We start from the raw sequence: 22,754 nt of genomic DNA, 5'->3' as shown, positions 1-22,754 counted from the left end.
CAGTAATATTCTCAGCCGTCAGATACCGTTCATATAGCCTTCACTTTTTTTTATCTGGAAAGCTCAATCGTTTATTACAATTGATAAAATTTGGTGCTTACATTGGTCAATAACATAGCTAAATATACTGCATAAACTAGTTTTCCTAAACATTTTGGATTCTTTGCCACTGTTTGATGGACATGAAGTTCCTTCATAATCAATCACTATCCATTTTTATTATACAATATTTTATATTTTAAAAATGATTATACATTCAATACCGTTATTTGTCATGTTTATTGTTAATTATTAATGTATGGTAAGAGCATATAGGCTGTGCAGTTACTCATTTATGAAGAGAACAAATAAACAGATACTGTGCTTCATTTCTCATGTTCAATACCACCACACAATGATCAAGACATGTTTGTTTTTAAGGCCATTAAACACCACATGTGTGCTCTTAAGAAAACAAACTCGACCTACAGTACTTGACAAAGACAAGATATGCCAACAGTTTATTTCCACACACCTGTGGTGAATATGGAGACATTTTATGCATTGATCTAGGTGGAGGCTGGGATAACCTGCGTAACATCATGGGACAAGTGATGAACCTGAGCTATTCTCAGTGCCAGACTACAGAAGATGGGGTTTATCTCATTCCAGATGAAGTCTTTGTCATTCCACAGAAAACAAGCGGAGTAGAAACTCACTCTGAGATCATCATGTCGTGGCTGAAACAGAAAAGCTCCACCTCAAGCTCCATCAATGATGATGTTTCCTTTCTTCCTGTGCTCAATGGACAATTCTCAGAAGAAAATCAGCGTATGAAAACACATCAAGTGAAAGAAAATTCAGTAACATCACAAGTTCAAGTAAGTCCACTGCACTATTTCCTTAACCCATCAGCTTTACCTGAACTGCCTACACCAACAGTACGTTACAGTAACTAGCTTTATCAGTTCAGCAGGCTGCAGAGAGAGATACAATATAAATGTCATTCCAGGATGTGTAGATATAAACTCCCCAAATTTCAACTTTCAGGCCAATGTGGAGGATGCATCACGTGAAGGTCCAGTAACCAATCTGAGCTTTGGGGGCATTTACCAAATGTGCACTTCATTGACTCTAGATTGAAATGTCATCTGTGATGAGCTAGCACAAAAAAATCCAGCAACCGGTATTCATGCAGCCAACCACTGCCTCTCTACTACACTCTGAGACAGTAGAACATGGTTACACTACAACAGTGCTATGAAGATTGTAGTACGATTTTGTTTCTATTTAGCTCTTGTGATACCATATGTAAAAAAACCTACCATGCCCGTCAGGCAAAAATTGACACCTACTGGTGTTCTACAAATCAGAGAGCCCCTGCATACTCCGGATATCTATTTGGAGGTTTATTTGGACCTTCTTTACAGAACCCATTGACCAAATCTCAAAGCTGCCCTCCAAATTTCTTTGCCAAGAGATTTTTGCCTAATGGCATGATGTTCTGTCTGAGCAATGACTATATGAGCAAGGAACACAATATTCTGTACCTTTTGGCGGTTTCTTTAGCTGCCGCTCTGGCAACCCTCTAGCATTGGGCCAATACCGCTGTCCACCTAAGTTCAGTCAACATCTTGGTGCCATTCCTGATGGTTGTCAGGTATTGTACTGTGTCCAGTCGGCTGTGTTCACTGGTGAAGAGTTAAAGCCTGTCCACCTATCTCCATTTACAAGACCACCATCAGTCAGCATGCTCGCGACAAACACTGTAGATGTAATGACAGAATGTAGTAAGGCCTGGGTAAGACTTGGAGAAAGTAAGACATGGCAACTGGTAAAGCTTGATGAAGTTAATAAAATAGTCAGTTGGTATGAGGGGTCTTCTAAACAGATGTCTGGAGGTGGGAAGGCATGTGTAGCCTGTGGCGTAATGACTTTGGTTGCTGTTTTGGTGGCAGGAGCCGTATTTTTCATGAAAGGGAGAAGGAGGGTTTCTGGTTTTAGAGCAGATAGGGGGTATGGAGAAATCAATTGTGAGGATCATATTGAGAGAGGTGTGAGTGAAGACCCCACTCAAGCTCTATTGGCATAAATGTTAGCATATCATCTCTTCCCAAGAATTTCTTTCTATATTTGATTAATGGGGACTTTTGCCAAACCAACCTTATTTTACAATCACAAGATTATAGGAATTATGATTTCTTTATAATCATTTGTACAGTGATTGGCACGTGGTGATGGGAAATACAATTATTATGTTCTAGTATTTAGGAAAACATTTAAAACTGTATTTTCTTTAAGATATGATACAGGCATACTGTATCTTTTTCCTTGTTTGCAACATCCTCAAAGGCTATAGACCTATTAACTGTATTTATCAAACTATTTTGCTTGTTAACTGGTTTTAGACTGTTCTGTTAAAAAATCAAGTAAAAGGAAAGTGAAATCATTATATTTTTACCTTTGTATTTGCATTTTGTTAATGCTTTGTTGCTAATAAACTAGACAATAGTCAATGATGTATGAACAATGGCATCCTGTTTTTGAAATAGGCCTACAACCCATTATCTGTAGTGTTCCTTATAAAAAACTAATGATAGCCTATTAATATTATATATGCAATATTTGACATGCTGTATCAGCTGATGACCTTAAGGTGAGGTATTCTGCTTTCAGGAAGAAGTGAGGTCAGATAGAACCCAGAGGTGTGACGAGTCTCCATGTTCCCCTCTGCATTATAGCTATATTCCAGCAGATGGCGGTCATTCCAAAGATAACTGCGCCGAAACTGATTTTCTAATCAAACAACCCCGGCCAGTATGTGAAACGTAAATGTTTTTATATTTTTAACACAAAGACATATTATGTATGCATATGTGTGCACTAACTCGTGACTGTTTTTAAAAGATATACTATAACCTAGCACTACCAGCGAAATGCCTCTTTTATAAGGCCATATCACAGTTTTATCATGAGGACTTTCCACTGGGTTGGCGTTAGGTTTTTTTATAATAAGCTAATGATACATTCTGTCACATCCTCTTAAAACCTTATTTTTAGTTGTTTATTAAAACACTTTGAAAAAAATGCTTATTAAAACATCTTTCTCTTATGGAGAATACCCCACAATATTGTATATTTCATGTTTAAGCATCTTGGTTAAGTTGCTTTGCATAAACATTTCATATTTACTCTCTGGCCATCAACATATTGTAATATTGGCAGCATATTCTGTAACAATGAATGTTTTTAATATTCATAATCCAGTGTGCACATGCATTCTTTCTGCTTTGGAAGTGTCTGCATTGGAAGAGTGAGGGATCAGCACAGATGACTGAAAGCCAGAAAATGTGAAATCAGTAGGATGAGTATCCAGTTGTTGGTTGGCCTATACTGGCATTGAACAACCCTGCCCAGCTTACGTCCAGAGTCGTGTTTAACTGATTGTCCAGTTTTATTGAATCAGCCCACCACCAGCACCATGACATCCCCAGTACTCAAACAAGGCAATGCAATCTACAGTTAGAAAACAGGAGCCAGCCTGCCGAGTTAAAGAAATGAGAGTGATTGCATCCCGTTTCAAATGATGACATAGCACAGTAGAAGTTAAACACTTGTTCAAACTACGTCAGTCTCCTGGAAAATTCTGGAAATGATTATTGAGGTCTCTGCAGGAAGACAATGTGATGTTAGACATAGACATGTGTTGTGCAACATATTATAAACCCGATTTCTAGATGATTGTAAAACAAAAACAAAGATATAAATTTGCTACAGTAGCCTACATAAAAGTCCAGATGAAACAAATAGATTTTAACATGTCAAGAGATTACTTTAAATTATAATGAATTGATGTTGCCCCACAAAAGTGACTAATTCCCTCCAATGCTTCTAATTTGGGATTCCTAAAAACAAAACGTCAACTGTAAAAATATAAAGGCTACTTCTTTAGCTCTTGATGATTTATATCTTCTCTAACTTGTTTGACAGAACAATGGTTTGATGTTTTGTCATCCTCATGGCATTCTTGGCTTGGAAATGTTGAAAGACTTTCGGTCTTTGAATTCATCATTCTACCCACAAATCATATCGGTTTGTTCTATATTTTGTTTAAAAAGTATTGTAAATAAAGATTCTTCTGCACAAGCCTTGTTCTTGCACTGCCAAACCCAAATCTAACTCCCATATGTCTGTGTGTGTCACTGTCCGAGTGAGGGAGGCTGTGTTGTCCTCATGGAAAGCCTTGTTGTGTCATCTTTCAAGACTTTTTAAATATCCACCAGGGACAGTTCGGCCCCTAAATGTTTTTGGAAGGTATGATGAAATAAATAAAGTGGAATAATAAAGGAGCTTGTGTGTTTTTGTGGCCCTCCGTGCACAGACTGTCCAAACTCAACCAGCCAGTCAGCCAATGGTGTTCAAGCATCCCAGCCAGCTGTCATGCTATTGGCTGATGTTTCACCAAAGAGGCTGGGACTGCTGGAGATTGAGGAGTAACCGGTCTGTGAGTCCGTCAGTGATGTTGTTTGAGAGTGTGTGTTCTGTTTCCTCAGAGCTCATCTCGAGAGGCTCGGGATGCAGGTGGTGGTATGTCCCCGGTTACACTGTTCTGGGCGACAGGATCTATTCGTCCCTGCTGGGAGGTTTTTTGGACATACCGCCTGTCCCAGTCTGTGTTGACTGTGTCATTATCCCAAATAGTGGAGGTCTCGGTGTCGCTGAAGTAACCCGGCTGGCCTGTATAGTGCGTCGGGTACAAAAGCAATGGCTCAACGGAGAAAGCACGTAGATCCCTGGGATCAAAGTTAGACATGAACTCCACACTAGGAGAAAGAGAGAAAAAGACTTTAAAACTCAAACCATATTGTGTAGATTGTGAGAAAACAAAACAAATGTGTCTTGATGAATTGCAAAAAATCATCTGGTGCAGTCAAACTGCAAGCCATCAAATGTTTTGTACGTTTTTTTTACGTAACTATACTTCCACCATATTTTCGGTGTCATTGTTTATAGATGCTGTATTAATTGCTTCTTAAACAATATTTCGCGTGAAACAATTAAGCTGATTTTTTATTTTTATTCATCCTTGCATGATGTTCATATTTTTGTTACATAGCCAATGTTTGCAGGTCTAGTGGTCTTGCAGCATAATTTTTTTTTTTTAAACAAAACAACCATCTAAATTTATGTATAAACACATGTTCAATACCAACTACAACAAACACAGATAGCAGATGTGATTAATTGTCATTTACCTCTGCTAAATCACATTTATCAAAAAAGGCTATTTGATTTTGAAAAAAGTACTAAAAACTGAAAAAAGTGTTATAAGATGTATTATAATGGTGAAAAAAAAAACACAAACCAAAGAAGGGTTAAATTCAGGCAGGAGAGATGAAAAATAAGTTTGTGATAGACATTTGCAAACAGGAAGTAAGAAAACAGTTTTCAGAAGATTGTATTATTATAACAAATAATTATAAGATGTAATGTAATGTAATATATGTAATTTAATGTAATATAATTTATATTTTTAAGTTCACTTTTCTAATATGCATTTAATCACATTATAGCTAAACAGTTTACCTAAACACAGCAAAAACATTAAAGCATTCCTAACACTACTTTTTTACACTACTACAACACTGAATTCCCACACTAAGAGTACACAATGACCCTCTCTCACACACACGCACGCACGCACGCACGCACGCACGCACACACACACACACACACACACACACAGACATCACAGAAAGTGCAGTATATTTATACAGTAATCCATCTGTCTAATACCAATGGCCCTTCCCCCAAAAGTCCAATCAATGGGAATTTTGTCCCTCTAGTGCTGGTAACAGGAAGAACTGGCCCTTCCCAAAATTCCTCAAAGCTAGAGAGAGAGAAGCAGAGAATAACAGTGAGACAACAGTGTCAAAGGACCGCAAGGTGCTGAGGGTGCTGGAAAGAAAGAGAACCAGTGGGGCAACCAGAGCTGTGCAGGATTCCCACTAGAGGAAATGAGGTAGAAAGCAGCCATTGAGTGACCCAGCAGGGTCGCCATACTTATTTTCACTCTCTGAACAATCTAGCACTGTGTGGGTCTGCCCCACTCAACAGCAAAGGAGAAAATGTGTGTGCGAGAGACTACACGTTCTCTACACTAGTTATGAGCACACATCTATGTAATTCATCCATCACACTTACTTTGGGTGTTTGTTGAACATGACTGGCAGGTACTCATCCACAGGGAGCATCTTGCCAAGCGGCTGAGCAGCTAGGAGTTTTCTGGCCCCTTGCTGCGAAATAGCATAACCTAGAGTCCAGTATGAGTAATCTGCCTCTACAAGATTATTCACGCCCTCCACAGACACCTCTGGCTGGGCTACCTGCATCCGCTTACGGCCCACATAGCTTTGCAGAGGACAGAATAAAATAATGATGTACTTGTTAGCAGTAAAAAAAGTATATGCTTTTTTATTGTTCTTACATAAGGTCCCAGTCCAGATGAGCCTTTTTAACATCCTTCATGATGATCTGTAACCTTTTCTTAAATCGAGGCTCAAACCTCACATCGTCCTCCAACACCAGCGCATGCTGTATGCCGCTCTCCACCACCTACACAAACACATTTACATATGTATCTTAAAGGGATACTTCACCCAAAAATGAAACTTCTTTTATCATTTATTCATCTTCGAGCTGTTCCAAATCTGTATACATTTCTTTGTTCTGATGAACACAGAGAAAGCTTTTTGGAAGAATGATTATAACCTGACAGTTTTTGCCCCCCATTGACTACCATAGTAGGAAAAATACAAAGTGCCCCAGAACTGTTTGCTGTCCTACATTCTTCAAAATGTCTTCTTTTGTGTTCAACATAACAAAAAAAATGATAAAGTAATTTTTCCTACGGGGGAAAAAAATCTGTCTGATTATAAGCATTCTTCCAAATATCTTTCTGTGTTCATCAGAAAAAAGACATGTATACAGATCTGGAACAACTCGAAGGTGAGTAAATGATGACAGAATTTTCATTTTTGGGTGAAGTATCCCTTTAAAACTTAGACTTACATTGTTTTTATACACAGCTAGTTATAAACTATGTTATATACTAAATAAAAATCACCCTTACCCATATTCTAACAATAACAGAAAGCTTTATTTACAATATTTTTATAGTGTTTTCACAAATGAGCCCCAAAGGTAGGTTTTGCTCAGATTTGGATACCCACATTTTTGTACCCAAAATATAGTTGTGTGTACGCACACACAGGACATAACATGTTAAGCTCATTTTGGCACACCAGCTGACTTTACACATAAGTGGTAATATTTCTTGTCCAGCTGAGATTAACATGACAGTTATACTTCAGAAACCAGGTGGCCGGTTTATTGCTCCAAACATTATAGAGACATGAAGACTCCAGTGTTTGTGTGTGTGTTATGACATTTAAACCACACTTAATGTAATATTTAGCATTTTATACCATTGGTTTTATTTTATTAATTGTGAAATTTTAAAAACAGCATGAAAACCTTTGTTACAGAAAATGGTCAAACAATACACCATGTAAATTGAAGAAAGAAAAACAATTATTTAGACAGATTCTGGTTGTGAGAAGCCACTAATATACAGTACAGTACTATGGTACAATATGGGAGAGAGGGCCAGCCTGTTAAAAAAATGTGCCTAAGACCTCATGATGTTTAGCGACAGCCCGCAGTGTGTATACCTGTTTCCAGGTGAAGTGATGACTAAGGAAACAGCCGATCTCTCCACGTGTCAACACCCTGCCAGAGTATGGATCTTTATACTCTGGCAGCATCTCAATACCAAGAGCCTGTAGCTGAGATGTATTTAGAGCCCTGGTGAAAAAAAAAACCCATTTGATAATGTGCTTGAATAAAAAATAAACTGATTATCAATATGAACAGCCGATTAATGACCTACTTTCCATCTACAGCTTCAACCAGTGTGGCCTCAAGACCCAGAACTGCCATAGAGTTCAACATCCGGTCCCTTCTGTCCACCCTCCGCTTCAGATTGATCAGAAAGATCTGACAGGACGAGGCAGAGAAAGGAAGCAAAGCAAAATGAAAGAGAGAAACTAATAGTATATCACTTCAAAGGTTTAGTTTCGGTGCATGTGCATAAATGTTCGGTGGAGCGAGACATTCCACAGATTCTGCTCTCTCACCTCATCAAAGCCCATCTTGTCCTGAGCTTTGGCTGGAGTGAAGAGGAACTCGGAGGGCTTGATGTTATTATCAACTACAGAATAAGGAGTAAAATGAAATGTGTTTTGTTTACATTCAATTGAAAATTCAACTGTGTGTGTGAGGTTTTAAATGTTGCGTGTCCTTGTGCATGTAGATGTTTGTTTGCATGAGCATACAATACTGTATATGTGAACGTGTGTATAGATCTATTTCATGTATAAAGCTTACTAAGGGCTTCAGTGATGGTGTGTGTGAAACTCTCCTCCTCATCCTCCACACTTTGCTGAGCTTTCAGAGGTACAGGCAGGAAACCATAATGCTCTTTGTTACACACATACATCTGAACACCTACACACAAAACAACAGCATTTAAAGCTTCTTGATTCATATACGTATACAATAAAATGTGTCTTTACAGAAACAAAATATCTGATGTTATTCTGTGAACATTTGTGCTTAGCACCACCCAACATCTAAGGACACAAAGGGTTACACCATTAGTATGTGTGTGTGTGCAGTTTTGTGCATTCTCCTTTATGGTTCGTGTCCATGGGTGTGTTTGGTGTCATAATTTGTTTCAGTTTTGTGGCTGTTTTCTCTACATTTACTGTAACTTCACTGCATGCCCTCGCACATTAATTCTTCAACGGAACATCCACAAACACCCAGAGTGCCCATAAAAACGCCCAGCTGGAGCTGATTATATTAGCCACAGATTATCCAACATTAAAGCAACTACACAAACACACAGATACACACACCCTCCTCACCAACAGTTACTGCACCACAATCTAACAGCTCAAGGTTGGGTGAATTAAGTGTTATAATCTGATCTGTGTCTCTTCTGGGCCGCAGAAGCAGACTTGCCCCCTTAACTGTCTTCATATGTTTGCACTGCAAAATGAAATGTTACTTTAAAAAATCTCACGAGATACGCATTGAAAAAAGACAGACCACATAATAGACGAAGAACAGATTTCTCTCACCAGCTTGTCGAGCTGAGAAGGCAAAGACCATGATGTCATCAAATGCCCAGCTGTAGTCGGGGTGAGGTGGATAGAAGGCCAGCTCTCGTGTGGAGCTCCGTCTCAGATCCAATAGGAAGGTGGAATGCACCATGGGAACAGAGTAACAGCCTAAACGCTTCCACTCACGTATAGGTTGGTAGTCTGGGGTCCGCTTGTAATAACCCTGAGAGAAGGTGAGAGAGATCAGGGTCTGTTTGCAATGCCCAAAGAGATAAATATATCCTCAATTTCAAGGTCACATATAATGCGGTATATTGCAATTCACTTGATTCATGATGTTGGCAGATACACACCAACATTTTGAAGAATTTTAGTAGTGCCTATTACAGACAGTGTAGTTCTTCAGCAGTCATTAAGGTTTGTGAATGTGGTGAATGATCAAAATAATTGTGAATATTATACATGTCTATATCTTCAATACTTCAATTTATATACTGTATATTTGCTAACTGAGTCAGCCCTTGTTGTGTCTCTTGATGTCTTTTGTCAGTTACTGTTTTTAAGTTCAGGACTGAACTGGTCTTATGGGTGTTTTGGTGTACAGGTAAAGCTGTACCTGAGGCGTGATGCCACACCAGAAGTTTGAGTAGAGAGATCGGGAGTCCAGCATGGGTGCCACCAGTGTGAGATTCTCAGCCATCAATAGATTCAACACCCGTGGGTTGGTCAGGAGATTATCACTGTCAACAAACTTAGAGACAGGAAAAACACAGAGATCCCTAGTTTTATATAAAATCTTATAACAAACATTATTTGTGCGGTGCCTAATATATATCCGGTGGGAAAATTAAGAGACCATTTCAAAATTATTTTCAGTTTTTCTGAATTTACTACAACGTATTTATAGGTATGTGTTTAGGTAAAATGCTTTTTTTTTCATTTTGTAAACTACTAACAAAATGAATATTGGAGAAACAAGTGAAAATAACAGAAAAGATGCTCTGTATTTTTTCAGACTTCTAACACTGCAAAGAAAACTCATTCAGAGTTCATATTCACTTTTAAGCAATACATCAGTAATATTTGTACATGTAGGTAAAGTTTAAAATATATTTTTAGGTGAAAATAATGATATAATAAAAACAATGAAAACATAATGATAAAACAAAATAATTATGTGATTTTTATCACAGTTTTCATGTGTCTTGTCATGCTGTCAGTATTTCACATGGCTGTTGGATGACTTTGTCACTTTTGAGGTTTGATTTTGTTGAAATTCAACAGACACTGGACTGGAATGGACACAATACATCAATAAATGCTGATTAAATGAAAATTTAGAATGGTCTCTTCCACTGATGTGGAATGATCTTGGTATGAAAAAAACTGAAAAGCGTATTTTTTGTTATTATGACCTCACCAGTATAAAATCAGCCCAACGCTCTCGTGCAGTCTTCAGAGCTGCCTGTCTGAGCTTCATCAGATGGTTGAATCGAGATGGAGCCCAGTGTTTCGGACCCCACTCGTCTGTGTACGATCTGACACCAGAAAAGAGACATACTTTTTCTTTAAAAAATATTTACTACAGATACATTTTAAATATATCCTCTATTGCATGAGTACTTTGTTGTTTTTAGTGCGTTTTTGTTTGTATTATTAGAAGCTTTAGCATTACAAATATGCAATGACAATAGAACATATAAGGAAAACTGAATGTGTTGCATTCAATAAATGCAAACTTTACTGTAAAGCATTAGTCGGCCTATCTAAAGATTTTGCAGGGGTCTGGGTAAAGGGCATTGATACAAGTGAAAGCAATTTGAAGCCAGTTTCCAATACAGAAACCCAGTGTGGGACTAGAGGCATTTTCAATCAAGCAGAAAGATAATCATGTTGTTTAGGACTAGCTTAAATCCATATCGGGAGAGTCTGTGACAAATCCCAGAAATAAACAGACATTAGTGCTCATTGACATTGAAACTGTTCCAGCCATCTGTTTTGGAACAAGATGTTTTTTAACCAACCTTGGCTCCTCCGTGGGCCTCCACTCCACGTAGTGGTATCTGTTCTGCCTGTTCTTCAGCCATTGTCTCAGCATGGCTGTGGTGTTATCCACATTATGGTCTGCAGCAGCCCTACTATGTTGTAAAAAGAAAGTTTACTTCATTTGAACAATAATTCTGCAATCTAAAGCATAAGTAGCAGTCGAAATGCAGTTAGTCCCTCGGGTCAGGGTGGAAGTACCCAACAATGTGTTTCGAGTTATTGCATCTTTCCTCTACACTTGTGACAGCGCCAGATAAGGCCATTTAAATTCTTCTGAAAATGTCAAAAGCGGTATTGGACTATGTTAGTATTCGGCTAGGCTCTGTATTCCGGGGCCGATAAATTCCTCAAGAGTGGTTAAATGCTTGCAGGGAAGTGTGAAACTTAACAAGAACTTGACGAATGTAGGAGACGTTTTGTATTATTATTTGTCCTATCCACCCACAGACAGCATTTAGCTTTTGAGTCTATCTACACATAAGATAAGCATTATAGACTTTACATGACTTTGCTTCTATGATCTCAACAACAACAATCCATGTTTTGATTACATTACAAAATGACGAACATAAAAGCTCTGACATAACAGTGTGTTTTACCAGCATCGCTCACACGTAAACACCGACAGACACAAAACACACAGTGGCCTCATTTGAGTCAGGGCAGTTTGGCCGTGCCAGTGGAAATCTCCACAGCAGTAGGATCCTACACTCAAACAGCGTGCGAAAGAACCAACAAATATCGACATCACCTCAGTCCTCGCATTCACACACCCACTATACATTTCCTTCCCTGACCTCTACCAGGAATAATATCCATTTGGTGTGTATACTCAGTACTCGGATTTACATAGTTACACAAAACGTTGCAGTTAGAAGAAAAGGCTGTTGTGGAGCAGTGCGGGCTGATATATTTAAAGCTACGGGGTAAATTAAACTCTAATGTGTTGTCAGGTACAGAAAGGCTAAACGAGAGATATTGAAATCAAATACTGCACAACTACTACTATTCTTAATTTGTGTTTTGGACTTAATTTCCAGTGGAAAAAATAACCTCATAACAATTGTTAAACCCCAATACCCAAATACAGAACACATCACATTACCAGACATCTGCAGTAATTCTAGTTTAAACCTGCAAATAAACACACAACCACTAACACACTTTCAGACAACAGATAACAGTGATGCACAAAAATATAGAGTAACTAACATTATTACACACTCTTCGACTCCAAATAACAAGTGAGGCACGAGCTATTGAATCCCTCGACTGCTACTTTGTCATTCACACTACAGGTAAAACACAGGCCTACACCTGAGTTTGTGTTACTCTGTATAGTAGGAATGTTATATGTTTTATGAGTGTCCCAGGTTTTAAGAGCATATAACGGAAGAAGAAACAGACAGCATCAAGATAAGCAGTTTGGGCCTTTATAACTGGTTAGAAACACCTGACACACAGGTAATGACAGGTAAAGCAGAGGGTGTCAAACAGATCACTAGCTTTTTCTGATGACTTGCTTGTGCCACAGTTGTTTTCCAGAAAATCAAGACTGTAAGCTGTAATATTCTTTTAAAACGTAATTAAAAACCCATTAAAATAAGAGTAAACAATGACACACAGAGGACATTGTGTATGCATGTGCACGTTATTATTATGTGCTTAAATGTGTGCTTGTGCTCATTACATAATTTGTCATCTGTTCCCTGTTTGTTCTTGTTGTGCATTTTCACAAGTTAAATGTCATGCCGAAAACAAAGATTCAAACATCTGGAACAGACAGACACGTTGTGTCTCTAAATGTCTCTCCAACGGTTTATGTGAGCACATGTGTTCTCCCACCCCCGGGGAAGGGACCCTCATAACGCATTTGGGTTATGCTCCATGGTGCAGTCATAAACTGAAAACACATACTTACATGAGTCCACACACAAACTTAATGTTGGCATGGAGATTTATGATTTCTGCATGGTGTTTAAAATCATGTTATATTATGTCTGGTTTACATTTCTCCACAAATGTAGAGAAAAAGGAGACATTATATTTTGCATAAAGGAAAATTCATGTCATTTTAAGGACCATTCAGATTTGTCATTTCCTTTCTGCCAAGTCTCATTCCTGTAAATCTGTGTGACTTTTTAATAAACAGTAACAATGATTCATCATCAAGAATCATTATTTTTACTTCCAAAATCAACGGAATACAGGTCTAGAATGGGATTTATAACGGCCACTAGTGGTGAGTTTGAGAATTGCAACCGATCTCTCAGTCGCAGCATTAGAAAGACTGTAGAAAGTGCAATGTTTTATTTATTACATGAAATATCGGGTCTGTAGATTTTAAGTATAAAAAGAAGGATAAAAGTCAGGCAGAAGCTAGGATCTGTGTTAACATTACCCTGCGGTACTAAGGCTTTTAGCAGAGATACTCATAGATATCTATGGAGATACTTTCCAGCCGTTGGGGAGAAATATCGTCTAAAAAATCCCCCCAGAGGAGGTTGCTTTGATTCGGATCAGTATGTGAGTAGTCTCAGCCTCAGACGTCACGCCCAAGGACCGTTGGCTAAACGTCTGATGCATAAGGCACACTTTACAGGAAACACTTTAGCACGTTCGAAGTTGGCTGTGTCTCATTTCGTAAGGCTGCGTCCTCCAGAGGTCTCATTCGAAGGCTGCTACGTCATCGAGGTTGTCTCGTTTCATAAAATCAGGTAGGACTCTCCGGAGGCACCCTTCAAATGCGACCTTCTTTGACAGGAATTCGGAGGATACATGAGCTGTATCCTTCGTTGCTGGAGATAACCCACAATTCTTTGCGTCGGCCAACGTCTGTTATTTGAATAAACGGCAACAGCTGCACATTCAATCAAATATGTGGTGTTTAAATGTTAACAGTTTACAATTTGTGTCACGTTTTTTTTTATCTCAGCAGGCATATGTAGTAAATAGGTTTACCAGTGTTTAGTGATTTTTAAACGTTTTGAAACAGTAAGGCAAAAGTCACAGTCATGTTCAGGACCCAACAAGCAAACAGTCTGAAGAATTTGAACCTCTGAGCATATGACTTCTGATTTTTCAGGTTTTGTTAGTCATATGTCTGAACACTCTTCCCCTTTTCCTCTCTCCTCATACCCTCAGTGCTAAATTAACCCCTGACAAATTTCCACACCCAGGGGCAACAATAGGCCTCTGACACTTTGCTCAAGCATGAGCCGTTTTATTGCCTACTTCCAAAAGGGCCAACTTTTTGAAAATGTCATCACTAACATAGAAACATGTCAAAAACCAGCTTGTGAAAACATTTTACATGGTCCACGCTAGTAAAAAACCGCTTCATATTTTACTTCAAGAAAATTCCTCATTAGACTAATATGATCTCTCAAACCTGTTTGTGTGTGCGTGGCAGGATATTTAACTCCATATTTATATGTATCTCTGCACTCCTGCTGTGCTTTGGAGGAAGCAGGACTCCGCTTATAAAAACCTAATTTTCTTTCACCGCCCTTTTGAAGTTTATTGTAGTTCTCCAGCTCATTATCTGACTGGCCCGGGGCTCACTATCTCTCTCCCTCCACATGTCTTTATTGAGAGCATCTGGACAACACATGCAGCTCACCTCAAACACATCTTTTACTCTCTCCACCTGCAGTAAAAGTAGCCACAAACAATTATCAGGGTATTGAACAAGGACGACTTTTCTTATCACCGTTTTCCCTTTTTTTATTACAGAATTAGTTTTAACACAAATAATTTGGCTCATTGATATTCTATACCATACATCTCTTAAACAAAAACCGAAACATGCTTATAAAACAATGCATTTAGCCTTAAAACACATTTGACATTTTATGAGCAATTTTGAATAAAAGTAAAGCACATAACTGAATTGAATGCCTTTGTAAAGCTGAACCCTGCTCGGACAGTGCTTTATTCTGGGTCGATTATCCAACTCTGATTCCGGCTAAAACAATGAGTCTGCAGTTTTACCGAGAGTGTGTATGATCATAATGAAAGAGAAAAGGCTCAAGGTAATGATATGCTGGTTTTGAAGAGCAGGTGTTATCAGTACGTTCCCTACTGTATATCAACGCTGGTTTGCTTTGAGACGGTCTGATGTTTGCAACGTCAACTGTTGCAGCCCACCCCTTACTAAACGTAAATACATGGAAATATACTGGAAAATAAAATGTAATGTATTATATGCATTATACATGCAACATATCACATACAGTGGCAAGAAAAAGTATGTGAACCTTTTGGAATTTCATGGTTTTCTGAATAAATTTGTCATAAAATGTGATCTGATCTTCATCTAAGTCAAGGGTATTGACAAATAAAATGTGTCTAAAATAACAACACAACATTTTTTTGATCTTTCATGTCTTCATTGAGAACAACCAAAAAAACCTCATAGTGCTTGTGGAAAAAGTACGTGAACCCTTGAGTTAATGACCTCAAAAAAGCTAATTGGAGTCAGGTTTTAGCACACCTGGAGTCTCGTTAAGATAATACGTTTTGAGGTGTGGACTACAGCTACTTTGACTGGTAAAAACCCCTCAAACTTTTGAGGTTTGCGCTGCACAAGAACACACTTATGTGAGCCATGCATCGCCAAAAAGAGCTTTCAGAGGATCTACGATCAAGAATTGTTGATTTACATAAAGCTGGCAAGGGTTACAAAGTTATTTCAAAGACTTTAGAAATTCACCAGTCTCCAGCTAGGCAAACAATCTACAAATGGAGACACTTTGGGACTGTTGCTACTCTACCAAGAAGTGGGTGCCCAGTCAAAATGACACCAAGAGCACAACGAAGACTCATCAATGAGGTAAAGAAACAACCCCGAATGACAGCCAAAGATTTGAAGGCATCATTGGAACTTGCTAAGGGGAAGATGAATTCCCAAGTATATCGGACAATTCTTCAGGATAATGTGAGTGTCTGTACGTCAGCTGAAACTGTGTAGAAGGTGGGTGATGCAACAGGACAACGACCCAAAACACCGGAGCAAGTCTACAACAGAATGGCTTCAGAAAAACAAAATCCGCCTTTTGGAGTGGCCAAGTCAGAGCCCAGACCTCAACCCAATAGAGATGCTTTGGATTGACTTGAAGAGGGCCATACCCATGAGACGTCCAAAGAATATGACCGAGCTAAAGCAGTTCTGCCAGGAAGAATGGGCTAAAATTCCTCCTCAACGATGTGCAAGTCTGATCCACAGCTACAGGAAGCGCCTGGTTGAGGTTATTGCTGCCAAGGGGGGTCAACCAGTTATTCATTCTAAGGGTTCACTTACTTTTTCCACTGCCATGTTGAATGAGTGTGTTCAATAAAGACATGAAAGATCAGAATTTTGTGTTATTTTTAGACACCTTGTTTGTCATTACCCTTGATTAGATGAAGATCAGATCACATTTTGTGACACATTTATTCAGAAAACAATGAAATTCCAAAAGGTTCACATGCTTTTTCTTGCCACTGTAACACATTCCCATATATTGGAAGCAAGTGCTTAAATTTTTAATATACGAAAAGCGGCAATTCCCTATGTATCATTTAGTATACTGCAATATTGTAATATATTATCAACTTATTATTCTAGATATTTTCAAATATGTATTAAATAATATAATACATTGACAGTTAAAATATAAGAAAATATATTTTCTTTGCATAAAGTACTAAACAACTTTTGTAAAAAGTGCTGTATAAATCATTTGAATGACATTTTAACAAATATTTCCAAAAGAAAATATCAATGTGTGTGTTGAAGTGGCTCTGCCCCCATGCATGGGCTGACGTGGCTGCCCGGCTCTTTGGATTGAGCAGGGGGGCTTGTGAACCCTCTGTGGTAGTTAAATTTCTTCAGCTACACTCTGTCAGCAGACCTTTGCCATGTTGCGCACCCGCACACACACAACTAGAGGGCAAGTTTTGCTCATGCTGACACAACAGCAGCAACAAAAAAAACCCACCAAATTAGTTAATTCAATCTTCCAGAAGAAAAATCACACAAATTGCAAACATACATTAATGCAGACAGACAGGCTCGCTTCTGAAGCGTTTACTTCATAAACACACAGGATCATAGACTAACAGTATAGCAGAGATGTCCACTCTCACCTGACACACTGACAAGAGTTTCAAACATTGACTCTTATTTCACTTATGGACTCAATCACTCTCTTTCCACCTTTCTGTGAATATAAACACATCAGCTACACTACAAAAAAAGTGATGTGATGTGTGTGAGAGCAGGTCTACTGATGAGAGAATAAAAGAGAAACAGATGGACAGACGTACCGACGGATGTAGAGAACACTGCTGCCCCAGACAACAGCCTATTTCAACTATGCCAGGATTCGCCTCTGATCTCAGCGGTTTACCAGAATGATGAAACCAGCAGACAGCACTAAATCTGCAGTTACGTCACCACTCACAAAAATATTTCCCTGCAGAATTGCTCGCATACAAATGAAAGGCATGCGTGAAGCAAGTCTTGAGGTGAGTTTGCCTTTAGGGGACGTAAAATAACCAACGACAGATTTGCCTCACAGTCAGTGTCTGACCTACTAAGTTCGCTTTAAAATAGCACTTAATTCTTCAGTTCAGAGATGCATTCTTCTGTGATAATGCATTACATGGTTTTATGCCATGACATTTTTACATAATGATATTACACTCACGATCACCTGCCCAGACCCAACACACCGCACATTCCAGCTCGACTCCAGAAAACTTAAGCCTGCTATCATTGCGTCTTCTGGCCTTCTGCACTTTTCCATTTGTGAGTTTGATGCCTGGCTGAGACCTTCTGGGATACCTGGGCTTTACAAGGTTTGGTGGATAAGTCGGACAACTAAATGGAGATAACTGTGAGCAGATATGTCCATGTATGCCCAGAAAACCATCCTGAAGCGTGGGTGCAATTTGGGCCACAGACTCCACTGAACTTTGTGATCATAACAACGCTCATGCTAATCAAATAAAGAAAGCACAGCACAAGCAGCTGTAATAAATACACATGATTATTTACAGATCTGACCTTCAGATCGATGCCCAACATATCGCTATTATTAAGTAAATCGTTTTTCATCATGCTTTGCATATTTACTCTCATACAACTTGCCAAAGTGCCCAGCATTCCATCACAACCGATGAATTTAACAACAGAGTCTAGGGGAAAACTGGTCGCGCATCTGTCAATAAAATTATATCAGAACAGTAAGACCAGATGCAAGAGATGAGCAGTTCCCATAAATCAACCTTTGTACTATAAATCTCAGGCATGTTTGGATCAAACTTATCATGTCAAAGTCTGTGTTAGCACCATAAGACTGTGTGACTTATTACAAGACTGTGCCTCTGAAGATCACGATTCAAATTCACACTGTTTCAGATATCTCTTCATTACTTTGTCTGCAGTCTGAGTTGTAAGTGGAAATTCGCCTCTTCTCGTGTCCTCAGCATCTGCAATTTGTTCAGCACGTGCTAAAGCCAAACAATAACAGAAGCGCTCAATGCATTCAATATGAAATTCAGTTCCATCTATTTGAAGAGCGCATGTGGTAAAGTGATGTAAAAAACACAGCTTAAATGCATTTATTTTGGATAAAAGCATCTGCCAGATGCAAAAATGTCAAGAGTTTTACAAAAACAGGACAAAAAGGAAGCAAGGAAAAAGTATCGTCTTAAAACACCTAAATGAGCATGTCAACAACATACTGTATCGGAGAGGTTTCGTCAAACCAAAGAGAAGGTTTTTGATGTTCAAATGGGGCGGCAGAGGTGCAACATTGGGCAACCACAGTCAAGAGGAATGGAATGGAGATTGTTGGGCTGCTTGTGATGTCCCTGTGTAATTTCCAACTGTGCCCCTTCCCTCCTCTTCCCTCTCCCTTCCTCCATTCTGTTCCCTAATTCCCTGCATTCTTTCACAAGGCAGAGAAACCTGCCACCTTTCATCTGATTGCCCCGTTTGTTTGTAAATTCCAGAGAGTCGCCCTGATAGTCCAAAGGTACACAAACACAGGTATAAATGAGCGGAAACCTCATCCACAAACGAGACAAAAATGTGCATTTTCTCAAGGAGCGGCAAAAAATGCAAGCTAAAGCTTTAGATAAGCCGAGGATTTAGGCTTTTATGTGTTGTGAACTGAATTTTGTGTCACTGTTGTGTTGCCGTTGCCACGACACTTAGCATAAAACTTGTCAGTCGGTCATAAATTTGACTATAAATAGTTTAAATATGCAATTGACAATGCAGGAGACAAATAAAATGTCTCAAAATTCTGTGAAATTCAGATGAAGGCCTTGAGGATGGCAAAACACAAGCTGTGTGTGCGCCAACCAATGTACGGATGGACCGAGCTGTTTCAATTCAACATGATCGGCATGCAAATCACCTGTTTATCCAAGGAACAACTAAAGAGGAGTGAAGACAGTATGTGCATGATAACTAAACAGCAAGCAAACGAATGAGTTTATAAGTTTGTAAGTATGAGATAGAGAAAAAGCCATGTTGTAAACTTAGGGCTAGTATCAAAAATCAGATATAATTACACAATTACATATTACACAACTCTGGAAGTCCTAAAAATCCATATTTTTGCTTATAATCAAATTGATCATACACATAAAACTTGCCTGTGGCGTTTCCCAAATGTACAAAGTTAGATGATACTCTGCAAACTGTTTCCTGTTAGTGGTTATTATTAGGGCCATGTTGCTTAGCCAGCAAAAGCCTTTCATCTTCATTTAACATGTAATTAAATCCGTGCACACACGTGTGGCCAGAGTGTAGTAAAAACTGTTAGCAGGTCCGCTTCACGCAGACAGCGGCGTCTCTGTTCCTCTATCTGCCAGAAGGTTTTCATTAACCAAACCTTACCTGCACCGTCCACAATAACTCCACTATGTACCCGACCTTCTCGCTTTTCAGCGTCCTCCTGCACCACGAAACAAGCTGCAAAAGCAAACCCTCTCATGACACACAATATCCGTTCAATTTAGTCATTCTCACCATATAGCAATCCGATCCTTCGGGTAGTCCAGTCTGTCGATGCAGCCCAGGTAGTAAGGCAGGCTGTGCGCTGCGTTCCGAGCCAGAATCGCGATCATAACTTTGGGTTTGAGCAGGGACGATTCGGGCACGGGATTCGGGTCCGGCACGGGAGGAGAAAGCTCCGCGCGGCTGTATTGCACCATTAGGGCGCAAAGCACAACCGTCCTCGTGAACATCACAGCCGGCATCTCTGCCTGATGAACAACGCTGTCAAAACTTGAGCTGCACGGTGGTGCGTAAAGAGAGTGGGTGAGTGGGCAAGCAGAAAGATACAAGAGAGGGGAGGGGAGGGGCAGGGTTAGGGTGAGAAAGGTGGAGAGCTTTGTTAGGGGACCCTTTCGACGCAACAAATTCCGCCCCCAAACATTCAGCTCGATGTGCACCTGCGAGATAATGAACATGATTTTTTTCTTATATATTACAAAATCAAACTTAATTGAATTCAATTTTTTGGGCTAGCGTTAGGAAAATTAACCATGTTTTTTTTGTTTATTACAGTAGAAGTGCGTTTTTGGCAATACACACGCACGGTCACAGTGGGGACATCTCAGGACTGCTGCTTTCATAGCACGCTTATGATTTGTTCGTGTTTTTCATGAGGCTGTGAAACGTCGATCAGATCTATTTCCCCTATGTTTCCCTCAATTCTTTCCTCGTTGCTCATTTAATATTTTCCATCTTGCGCTCTCATTCCAGTCTCGTGCATCCCGACATTACTGACGTCATCATCGCTGAGTTCAGTGCGTCGAGGGATTTTGGTACAGCTGACACCTGCTGCTTCCGCTCACTTTCTGCCAGGATACTACAGTTGCTACAGTTCATTATATTTAAAATATATTAGAATAAGCTCTCATACAATTAAAAGGGAATTACTGTTTGTTATTTTAAGTTGAAAGTGATTGCAAATGCAAATTTAACAAGTTACGCTGAATAATAGTACCCTTATTATAACAATAAGGCAGAAATATTGTAACTGTGGTTATAGTTTTTTAATATATTTAAAATAGCTGACTTTTTCCATAGGACGTCGTGTTTTGCAGTTAATCTTATCGCGACCTCTAGTGTTCAAACGGAAAGTACAATTAAAACCATTCCTAGTTTTATAACATTTAATTGATTTAAAATCGCAATGTAAATGATTTTCATTATGTTAAGCAATAAACCACACTACTATAGGACTACCTGTGTTAAGTGTAAAAGTTAAAGTGAGACTTTAGGTTTTTACTGGCTTTAGAGTCAGTGAAACAAGACCAGAAAGAAAACAGACCTTTACAGATGAAAACTGCAGATGCTTTTTGTGGATTTTTGTTTGATCTTTTACCTGACAAAAATGATATGACAGCCTCGGTTTCTGTCTGTTACTTCGTCCATGTCTGGTACAAATTTTCACATTGAATAAGTTATTCTGACAGAATTATTCTATTACACCTTAAAACTATAGTAAACATTTGGAAGAAGCAAGTTATTCTAGTAGTTCTGGTGTGAATATTTTTAAAGCACTAAGCGAAGAGTTAAAAGGCTATAACCACTGAACCACAATGCCTAGCGTTTAGTACAGAGCTGGAACTCAGCGGTTTGGGGTTGTGCAGTTCAAGGCAGCATCAGTCATTCAGAAAGTGCATGATTGATGGAGGATGGGAAAGGGGTGGTCAGAGATGGAAAGATATATGGATGGAGAGGTAAAGAAAAATAAGACGATAGAGCTGGAATGACAGAAAGAGAGAGGATGGGTGAGAGAGGGCTGCTGGTTTGAGTTGGGTGTAATTGCTGTGAGCTCATGTTGGCAATGCAGGGTTACATCCAAGCCAAAGCTTTCACATGGACTAAACCCAGCACAGCACACACACACAAAATCTTTCTTTGCTCCGCGATGGATCTGTTTCTCACACACATTAAACCTTACTAAATGATTCCATTTACATTTTCAACACACGTCAACCATCATGAAGTTCTGTCACCCCCACTGCGGCCTTCTGAAGAGTGTAACAACCACATATCTAGCCTGGTAAAACTCACTAAACCATGTTTGTGCCCAAGTTTGTGTCACACCGGCAGACCACGTGAGAGATGAAAAACAGCCAAACCTCCAGGACACGTTGTTCTCTAATGAACAGTCTTTAACATGAGAAAGGATTTATTGTGTTTTACCTCAGTGGAAAGAACTTGCCCATGTTCCTAACTGCACCACTCTACCTCCCTCAGCAGGTAGAGTCACAACTGTAGGAAGAGGCCAAGAAAAAGCTATGATAATGGGAGAAAAAACTGTTTATGAGCAAGTAATGTTCTAATAAAGTGGCAAATGGTTAAATAGAGGTACACATCAGATGACACGGACCAGTTCCATACTGTTTATACTTTGTTAAAAAAAAGTAAAAAATAAATAGTTAATGTTGAACTATTGAATTTATTATACGTAAATGTAAAATGGGGGGGAAAGCATTTGTTTATTTTAAAGTCAGTTCAGCAGAACC

At 39.1% G+C, this 22,754-nt stretch overlaps 2 protein-coding genes across 2 annotated transcripts; one reads left to right on the top strand and one right to left on the bottom strand.

Annotated features, from left to right (window-relative positions):
- The first annotated feature begins 581 nt into the window (after positions 1-581).
- Positions 582-4,476, top strand: mpeg1.2 (macrophage expressed 1, tandem duplicate 2). The gene is given in 6 exon segments (XM_057355859.1): positions 582-810; positions 992-1,181; positions 1,183-1,227; positions 1,229-1,499; positions 1,502-1,880; positions 4,361-4,476. Coding segments are annotated over 6 exon segments (1,230 nt in total).
- On the bottom strand, positions 3,209-20,573 carry colgalt2b (collagen beta(1-O)galactosyltransferase 2b). The gene is made up of 12 exons (XM_057357654.1): positions 20,242-20,573; positions 11,192-11,302; positions 10,588-10,705; positions 9,784-9,918; positions 9,186-9,390; positions 8,428-8,547; positions 8,178-8,251; positions 7,931-8,037; positions 7,713-7,845; positions 6,467-6,594; positions 6,184-6,390; positions 3,209-4,802 (listed from the first exon to the last, which is right to left on the bottom strand). The coding sequence occupies exons 1-12, from the start codon at positions 20,469-20,471 to the stop codon at positions 4,529-4,531; spliced, it is 1,842 nt and encodes a 613-aa protein (XP_057213637.1). The 5' UTR covers positions 20,472-20,573; the 3' UTR covers positions 3,209-4,528.
- Between the last annotated feature and the right edge of the window lie 2,181 nt (positions 20,574-22,754).

The sequence above is a fragment of the Triplophysa rosa genome, linkage group LG17, assembly GCF_024868665.1.
Source record: "Triplophysa rosa linkage group LG17, Trosa_1v2, whole genome shotgun sequence".
NCBI lineage: Eukaryota > Metazoa > Chordata > Actinopteri > Cypriniformes > Nemacheilidae > Triplophysa > Triplophysa rosa.
The sequence above is the reverse complement of the archived record's forward strand: the minus strand, read 5'-3'. Positions and strand labels throughout refer to the sequence as shown.